General features: G+C 37.3%; 1 protein-coding gene across 2 annotated transcripts in view; it reads left to right on the forward strand.

The window, feature by feature from the left end:
• Positions 1-1,665: 1,665 nt before the first annotated feature.
• The window catches only part of agxt2 (alanine--glyoxylate aminotransferase 2), a 15,793-nt gene continuing 7,758 nt past the window's right edge, over positions 1,666-9,700 (forward strand). For both annotated transcript variants that reach the window (XR_005234016.1, XM_017407974.3), the window contains exons 1-12: positions 1,666-1,916; positions 2,808-2,896; positions 3,163-3,353; positions 3,454-3,577; positions 3,679-3,773; positions 4,629-4,722; positions 5,486-5,579; positions 6,254-6,354; positions 6,645-6,737; positions 7,564-7,696; positions 8,574-8,662; positions 8,809-8,958. Coding sequence is in view for 1 of the 2 variants with exons in the window: in XM_017407974.3 (XP_017263463.2) it covers positions 1,697-1,916; positions 2,808-2,896; positions 3,163-3,353; positions 3,454-3,577; positions 3,679-3,773; positions 4,629-4,722; positions 5,486-5,579; positions 6,254-6,354; positions 6,645-6,737; positions 7,564-7,696; positions 8,574-8,662; positions 8,809-8,958 (1,473 nt within the window). In the remaining variant the exon portion in view is untranslated. The remainder of the gene's footprint in view (positions 1,917-2,807; positions 2,897-3,162; positions 3,354-3,453; positions 3,578-3,678; positions 3,774-4,628; positions 4,723-5,485; positions 5,580-6,253; positions 6,355-6,644; positions 6,738-7,563; positions 7,697-8,573; positions 8,663-8,808; positions 8,959-9,700) is intronic.

The raw sequence follows: 9,700 nt of genomic DNA on the forward strand, positions 1-9,700 counted from the left end.
GGCAAATTAAAAGAAAGAAACCCGAACCTTTGACCCGGCGAGGGGATTTATGGCTTTGCCGGCTTTTTATGGGTCCTGAACTTCCCTCTGAGGGAAGGGTCTTTGCAAATCAATGCAAAGTTGTTCTTAGTGATTATGTCTGTTGTGCAATGAGCCATTTACGTGCTGATGAGACATCATCCCATTTCAACACCAGTGGGAAAATCTTTGTTTGACACGTTTCTACAGGAAAATCATTAAAATACTAAATGTCTTTTGGAAGATTTAAAGAATTTATATTTCTTCTTGCCAGTAGCGTTTTAAAAGAGAAACTCATTTAAAGATGCTTTATGTTGGTTTATATATGTATTTTAATGTATGTGTGTTTGAAAGTGTAACATGATATATAAGAAAAAAAAACAAGAATGTATAGCTCTATTTTTCACCCAGAGAAGATTTTTATGTGAAATCAGTTTTAAGAAAAACAAAACAAAAACGTTATTTCTACAGATATATTATATTTAGTTTTTGATGGGAAAAGAGTGTCATAAATCTTGGATGTCCCTGTTCAACACTGTGCTGTTTTTGTCCATGTGGCTGCATCTGTAAAGCTAACATGTTGTTTGAAACAGCCCTTTATGAACGCTTGCATTAAAAAAAAAAAATCACGTTTATAATAAATTCACAAGATGCTTTGAGGGGATGTTTTTTTGTTATTTTGTCTCTGCCTCTGTACTTATATTAATATGTCTGATTTTGTTTATTAAAAGTCATTGTAATTCAAGTTAAAAGTGAAAGGCCTACAGTTCGTTCGAAGGGAAGAACATCATCTGCCGCCTTTTATGCCAGAGTTATAAACTAAGATCATTTTGATGAGAAATGATGGTATTATAACTGTTTAGGTCAAACCTTGTGTCATGGTTTATAGTAGTTGGACTGGGTTGAATTTGGTCAATGACAATTGTTAACAACTTGCTGATATAAATCCAGCGATTACTTTCTGAGAGTTCAATATAAATCATTTCAGTGGTTCTAGAGATACTTTGCCAACAGACAGACACAGTTGACTCCAATAGTTAATAGCAAAGTTTTAAAAGCAGATCTCGCATTATTCATTAGTGCTTGGAGAATGTGTTCGGAACGACTCTCAGCTACTGCCACACCAAATATTAGGCCAATATATCTATATTTGGCTGTGTTATAGCCATTTCTATCTTTGCTAAGGTCACGTAGATATGGCAGCCATTTTGAATGGAGTTGATTCCAAAAATTAATCAGTTACTTTCTGAGAGTTTTGTTAAAATCCATTTACCGGTTCATACAATATTTTGCTACCTACGAACGTACACACACAGACATGGGACATGGGCAAAAACATCATTGCCTCTGGTGGCAGGTGATAACAAGCATCCTATCATGTGAATGAAACTCAGAATCTAGGAAGGTAACAGCTTGCTTTATTGACAGAAATGGGCAAACCTCTGATACATAGAAATCTTTTATTCCAAACAGACAATTGGGTGTTATTAATTATTCATAAAGTTAAACCTATATAAAAAGCCCTACACTCTGTTACACTCAACTGCATAATGTTGTTTTAAAATCATATATTATTTTAACTATTATAATACGATTAAATATGTTATTTTCTAAAAAAAAAAAAACTGTAATGGTGTTATAGATAGTTCCGTATTCCCATTCTTTACTGTACTTGCGCATGCGTACTGTGACGTTACGGAGGGTCCCTAAGGCGGGCACTTTCAGACAATCAGGAGCGGAGCAGATTGTAACGACGGTTTCAGAAGCGATATCAGCTGTGTGCCCTCTCTGCCTGCTCAACATGTATAAAGTCATGTCCTGTTTTAGTGCTCGTTGTGGGGTTTTAACGGGACGGTCTTGCTTTCAGACCAGTTTAGCCAAAGTCCATTCGGCAAATGGTGAGTTACCATGGAAACCGTTCAACTCAGCGAACACTAGTTTCTGTAAACTGTGAAGTTTAGCTTCTACGTGTGTCCGCTTCGTAATGTAAAGTAAAATACGGTTATTCTGCTTTAGTTTAGTTTTATTACACTTTAGTTAAATGATGTGATTTAGCAAAATATGTCTCCATGGTATGCTGTGCTAGCTTCGAAACTTCTCCAGATGTAGCCAAAACTGCTTAATAAGTTACATGAAGATATAAACGTGATTGAAACTGTTGGTATTTCAGTCTGGAAGGGGTTTGATTTGATGCGAAACATGGCCTATTTGGTATTTGGGTCATTTATTAAATATCAAACACAACTAAACAAACAAAATCATAAATAAATACATAAGAAAACACAAAACAGTCATTATTTACAGTAAACTCAACCTTCAAGAAGGGTGCGCGTTGAGAGACATATGACTGATTAGTTTTCATCTAAAGTATTACAAGGATGCAATACTACAATACACATTTAAATGTCACTTTAATTTGCCTTTACCTACATGTTTTTCTGTGATACAGGATCATTTACTGTTTTGTTTTGATCCTATAAACTGAACAGCTACCAGGCACTGCATTTTTAAAGAAAAACAAAAACAGGCAGCATCTATTATAATTTTTTGATGTGTGTATGTAACACATTTCAAGGTCTAATCTTATTATTGATTACAGTAAAATGTCTGCCCTGGATCTTATATGGTTAAATACTAATTAGAGTATGTTTAAATAATATAAAACCAACATCTTATCAAATCTTAGTAATATGAAAGCTGGTTTCATGAATTCCACCTGTCACATAAACACTGTACCTTCTTTTCGTGTTCCATCTTCTGTCTGAAGTTCAACCACACTTATTTCACAGGTGCATTATGTCAGAAATCAGCCTTGAGCTACCCTCCTACAAACATACCAGAGATGCCACCTTGTAACTTCAGTCCAGAGAAATACGAGGTAAGAAATTCTTTAAATGCAAAGTGTCCACCTTCAACTGCTGTGTTTTGAATTATGTTTCGCCTGACTTATGTATTTGAAAAATTATTCAGTCCGTCTGAATTATAAACCTGTTTGCTGTAGCCATATTTTTTTTGCAGTTTACATTATTATCACATTAATGCCACTCAATAGGCATTGATGAGTGCTCACGGTCCGGTGCTTTAAACAGCCCAGTTAAAACAAAAGTGGTGAAATGAAGCCCTGTGTTGTGTTTGTCTGTTCAGGGTATTTCGAAAGAGCGGATGATGGAGATTCGCAAACAGAACTGCAACCCTATGACCATGAAGGTTACTTACTATAAGAAACCAGTGTTCGTTCATCAGGGATACATGCAGTGGCTGTGGGATGTGGATGGGAAGCGATATCTGGATTTGTTTGCTGGCGTAGCTACTGTCAGCGTGGGCCATTGCCACCCGTAAGGTCCTTTTGTCTTTTCCCTGTCTGTTTTCATTTCGTTTACACAGCCACTACTTGTAGAGAAATGAATATGTGACTCATTGTTTCTGCGTGCGCAGGAAAGTACGAGCCGCAGCAGAACAGCAGCTGAAGAAACTCTGGCATACCACTAACATTTACGTCTATCCTGCCATCCATGAGTACTGTGAAAAGCTAGCTTCCCACTTGCCAGATCCTCTTAAGGTGGATTTTTTATTTTTTTGTTTTGTAACAGCCACGGGTATGTGTTTAGAAAAACGTATAGGCAGTAATTAAAACATATGCTGATCCGTTTCCCCCTACAGGTGATCTATCTGACCAACAGCGGCTCTGAAGCCAATGACCTTGCAATGCTGATGGCTCGCCTCTACACCGGCAATTATGATATTATCACACTCAGGTCCAAGATCTTTCTCTTTTACTGCAATTGACATATAATATGTGCACAGTGCATTATGTAGCAGGATGTATTTTTATTCTCATCTTGGGTATTAAATATGAATTAGGATGTACAGGGTTTCAAATGGAAAGTGTACATACTGCTTTATGGGATAGTATGTGATAGTTTGTCTCTTAATTGGTAGTTTTTTGTTAGAAAATATAGTCTTCTGTATGTGATCTTTATATACAGCTCTGGAACAAATTAGGAGACCACTGCAAAATGATCAGTTTTTCAGATTTTCTCTCCGATTTTACCGTTTATATACTGTGATGGAGTTATGACCTGTCCAGGGTGTCCCCCCGCCTCCCGCGCAGTGACCGCTGGAGATAGGCACCAGCTCCCCTGTGAACTGGGGAAAAAAAGCGGGTAAAGAAGATGGATGGATGGACAATACGAATGTTTTAGCTTAGGAAGAGATCAGAAGTCAGTATTTGGTGCAATGACCCTGATTTTCAATCACAGCTTTTATGCGTCCTGGCATGCTGTCCACCATTCTTTGGGTGACTTTTTGCCACTCTTGGCACAAAATTTCTATCAGCTCAGCTGTGTTTGATGGCTTGTGACCATACACCTTCCTCTTGATCACATTTGATCACTGTTCTTGCCATTTTTGTTGTTCTTGAGTTGGAATTCAGCAGACGCTGGAATGGAATGACATGTATCATTACATGTAGAGGTGCCGATTTCAGAAAAAACAGCACTGGTCTTTTGATTTGTTCCAGAGCTCCATAATAGTATATTTTAACTGCTATGAAAACCTTTCTGTAACATAAATGTTGATAGGTTTTATGTGTTTTTTATTTTGTTTTTCAGAGGGTCATATCACGGTGGAAGTCCCCAGTCCATAGGTCTTACTTCCAACGCAGACTATAAATACCCCATTGCCAACGGTTTAGGGTGCACAAATGTATGTATTACACTATGATATAAGAAACAAACATTTATATTTTGATGATGGTTAAAAATATGCTTCATAAAGAAAGACTGATTCTGTCATACAGATGTCATCCACTTTGAGTTATAGATCTGTTCCTTGTGTGTTGAAAACCCAGCCACCACTTCTAACCCATTACTGCTGCTGTTGAGGTGGAATTACATGACTAGAAGAAGCACTCAAAAAAAAAAGAAAATTAAAAGTTAGCTGAGGTGAAATGACTTGGTGCAGGGAATGTCATTGAGCTCTGTTATATTATTTCATTAAGAATCCATTTGTGTTGGTGGGCACAGGATATGCATAAATATAGGTTGAGAAATAGCCTGGGTAATGATATATTTCAAGTTACCATATTCTCTGTCTTGCTTTTGCTATTAAGGCATGTAGAGCTGGAGTGTGGGAAGTCAATGCTTTTTTTAAAACCTGCTAGTCTGGTAGAAGATGTAATTTGAACCCACTTACTCATCACGTGTGATATAATAACCTCTCTATCTAAGCACATGTCAGGTTCTCTATTATTCTCAATTTTCTCTGTTTTATGTTTTATTTTAGATAAGTAATTATATAATCATTTTCATCTGCTGTATGTATTCGATGTGTGGCAGATGCACAAACCAGACACAATGTTCTAACAGCATCTCAAGTTTCTCAATTTCTTTTTTTCATGTGTGTTGTTACATAAGAGTCAGTGCTGTGTGAGGTTAACCAGGCGGACTTGTTTTCCACCTGTAAACAGACCATGTGTCCTGACGTGTTCAGAGGTCCGTGGGGAGGAAGCCACTGCAGGGACTCTCCGGTACAGACTAGCAGGGAGTGTAGCTGTGCACAAGGTACAAAAAAAAACATTGGCATGTAAGGCTCGGTGCATTCACAAACATGAAAAACACATCGCAGTTCGCTGTGTGATTAGGCAATGTTTTCCAGGGGAGTGAATGTTGGACTTTTGAAACTGAGTGTGTTTGCTTAGTTTTAAATATTTGTACAGCTGTCTATTGCAGCTTAAAAAAATGCTGCTATTTTCTTACAAAGTAGCAGCTCAAACATGTATTTATTTTATGCAACCCAGGCTTAAAATACCACAAGTGTAACACCCATTAGTCTTCTCACTTCTGACCAAAAACAAGTCTGAAGAAAGAAGAAACTAAATAAAGTTCAAAGTCTCCTGCTGTTGATCATTTACCTCTTTAACTCTTACCACTCAGAAATGTACAGTATCCTAGTATAGCTACTAAGCTTTACACACACACACACACACACACACACAATAAACAACCTTTTCCCAACAACACAATATAACCTGTCAAAAAAAAACCTAAAAAACATAATTTATCACAATCTTATCTTAATTCACAATGTGCTGTACATTTTCAAAACATGTGCAAGCAGTTAAATATTTTCCCTGGGTAAGATTTAGTTAATTATTAAACTGCAATTAATGATTTCATGGTTTTTAATGATGTTTCTATACGTGCACATATGGATGTTTGTTTGTTTCATTTTACAGGTAGTTGCATGGCAAATGAGCAATACATCCGACAACTCAAGGAGACTTTAGCTACAAGTGTCCCTACTAGAATTGCTGCTTTCTTTGGAGAACCTATTCAGGTGCTGTTTTTTGTTGTTGTTTGTAGCGTAGTTTTACAATAAATCAGAGAATCATTTCAATGTCACTCATAACCCTTCAGTATTTGCAGATATACTACTACTCTATTACATCTACTACTTTAAATCTTATAATTGTTTGTTTTGTAATATGAATGTACTATCCACAGGGAACGTAAAGTTAAACCCCCTGAGTACTTTTAAGTAAAATCGGAAAACAAACTCTTACAAACCACCTATGTTTGTTTTCCCGTGTCCATTAAGATTTGTGCTAACATGTCTGGTTCATGTAGGGAGTCGGAGGAGCTGTGCAGTACCCTAAAAACTACCTAAAGGAGGCTTACCAGCTTGTAAGAGAGAGAGGAGGGATCTGCATCTCTGATGAGGTTAGATGCATATTTTAGATTTTTTGTTTTTTTTTTTAATAAAAAAAAATTATCAGCATTTCAGTATCTTACAAAACCAGATAAGCCGTCTCGTTTTTGGAGTACCTGTTGAGACCGAATGAATCCTCCAAACCTTCTGTTCTCACAGATTTTGTGTGTTGAGCCGGTCATAAGTCTCTTATCTTTTATAGATTAAGTTTGATTTGATGGCTTTACAAAACAGTGCTGCAGTGGGTCTGTTTTGGCCACTACTGGTGTTATTTAGTATGTTTAATATTATATCCTAATATATTTTTGGTTTTGCATATAAAGCCTTTATAATAATTCAGCATCAAGTTGTATCTCATCTCATTTTCACGCTGTTAACTGAACACTAAGTCTTCTCAACCTATCGATGTTATGGGAATTCAAGGCTTAATTTAGTTTTAAAATGGCACCAAATAATTTTTTTTTTAGATTCTTATGTTAGAAAAAGAGGACAAATTCAATTTGGGTGGATGATCATTCTTTGTTTTGTTTTTTTGTTTTGTTTTTCTTAAAAGTTTTTGTTTCAGCTCCTTTACACTACATGTAGGTACGACAAATACATCACCTGCTGCTCATAGGTAAACAGTTTATTGTTTGACTCTGCTTACAACAAATCTCATCAGAGTTAATTACTTTAAAAGATTATGGCTGCCTGTATGTGTGGACTGATAGCTCCATGACAGCGCTGCAACGTTACACCTGAGTGTGTGTGTGTGTGNGGGGGTGCGCAAAAGCAATCACCCTATAGCAGGACTTTCTAAGCAATGACGAGCTTCCATGTTGTCTTTCCCTCCACCAGGTCCAAACGGGATTTGGGCGAACTGGAAGCCACTTCTGGGGTTTCGAAGGGCATGACGTCGTTCCTGATATGGTTACAATGGCAAAGGGCATTGGTAATGGATTCCCCATGGGAGCTGTTGTTACAACACCTGGTGAGATCATGTTAGAGAAAAAAAACACTGATTAAAAAACAGATCAGTATAGAAAACAATTATTGATTGTAAAGGATCAGCCTAATGTAATGTTCTTCATAATTTTATAAGTTTCAGTTCATCGCTGCATCTTATTACTTTTTTAATTTTTGGATTACCGTTAGCAATTTCTTTCGAATTATGATTTCCAGGTTGCTGCTCCATCCAGGCTCTCTGCTGAAGCTGGAAGCTGGAGGGAGGGCTGCACTTTTGAACGATGTGAATAGATGATAGTGTCACAGCACTCGGGTTATAGAGAACAAAACGGCAATCAGTAAAAGGCTTCTGGTATCAGCCCCATTACCACTGCATTATTAGCAACCTGTGAGGGCTGTATTGAGTTTAATAACACCTTAAGAAGATAAATCAGTGCTGACAGGATGAGTTGTCCTGACCCTCACCTCCAGTGATCATCGATCTAACTCTCCACCTTCTAATCTATGTAGCTTTGTGTGCTGATTACCATAAAGAATAGCTCCATGCTTTTAAACAAGTACATCTTATTTCTGCCAGTGGATGTGTGATCACTCGTTGCTTCTTGTGTTATTTGTTGTGATGGCCTGTTGCCATGGTGCTTTGTTAATAATTAACCTTTACATGCATACATACATAAAGATCCCTCTCGTTTTCTCAAAATGTTCTTCGCTTCTTCCAAGAACAAAAAAAAAGAACAAAACATTTAGAATTACAGAACCTGACATGAAATCACAACAGGTTCATGTTTTTTTTCCCCCATCATGTCTTAATTGCATTGTGTGCCAGAAGTTCTCATTTGAAGCTGCAGTGGTTGGAGGTGTGACCTTGTTTTTTGTGTGTGTGTGTGTTGTGTGTTTTCCAGAAATTGCAGCCTCGTTCGCCAAGGGAGTTCATTTTAACACCTTTGGAGGAAATCCTATGGCTTGTGTTGTTGCCTCTTCAGTGCTTGATGTAAGTACTTTTAATCTATTTCCACATCGGTGCTGTATTTCATCATATAAGGAGCAAAACTATGTTATACACAGTGTTCATTTTTTTTATAGAATTGTAGCTTTAAGGACACCCAATATTCAGCTGGATCTATTTGTGCTCAACAGGCTATTATTGAAGATGGCACACAGAAGAACAGCCTTGACGTCGGCACCTATCTAATGACGGAACTGGCAAAACTCAGGGACAAGTATGAGATCATCGGCGACATTCGTGGAAAAGGTCTGCAGATCGGCGTGGAAATGGTCAAAGACAAGGTATCGAGTGTAAAACGTGCCTGAGACTCGTCTCCTCTAACGTGTTTGTACAACTTGTATGTCTGCAATGTGGCTTCTGGGGCCATGGTTCAGCAGTGCCCCAGTTAACTATTGTCCACAACATTTACAGTCATCTGTTAATGGAAAGAGAACAAACTCGGCTCAGGTGCTTTCACTCCGGCTAAAGTTCTTAAGTGCCTTTTTTAAACATGAAAAGAGCCAGGAAGGATTGTTTTATTCTTGTAGTGCGTTTTCAAGGGCACTTCTCCAAGCTGTATTTCATTGTTGTTCTCTTTTAAAACAGTGGTTCTAATCTTTTGTCTTTTTAAGTCCCCTAATTAGTATTTAGAAGAACGCTGTGACCATCTCCACACCACCATGTCTGATATGTTTTCTTACACTGGAAGAACCATAAACTTTACAGGCACACTTTCAGAGAAACATGTTGGCCCATTGGGCTACATAGCTCTGCCCAGAGAGATGTCTGGTGTGCTGTATCTGACAGCCTGTTCTTGCTTTTAGTTTTAGGTACAGGTACATAGAACTTAAGGGGAGATGAGATGTCTGCTTTGTTTTGTATATTTTGTAAGCATTTCCCTCATCACCACCGAGATATTTTGTGTCAGAACAATCTCTGGAGTTTCTTCATATTAGGACTAAACAATTATCACTAGTAACTAATCATTAAGTATATATATATATATATATATATATATATATATATATATATATATATATATAT

This window comes from Kryptolebias marmoratus, linkage group LG14, assembly GCF_001649575.2.
Source record: "Kryptolebias marmoratus isolate JLee-2015 linkage group LG14, ASM164957v2, whole genome shotgun sequence".
NCBI lineage: Eukaryota > Metazoa > Chordata > Actinopteri > Cyprinodontiformes > Rivulidae > Kryptolebias > Kryptolebias marmoratus.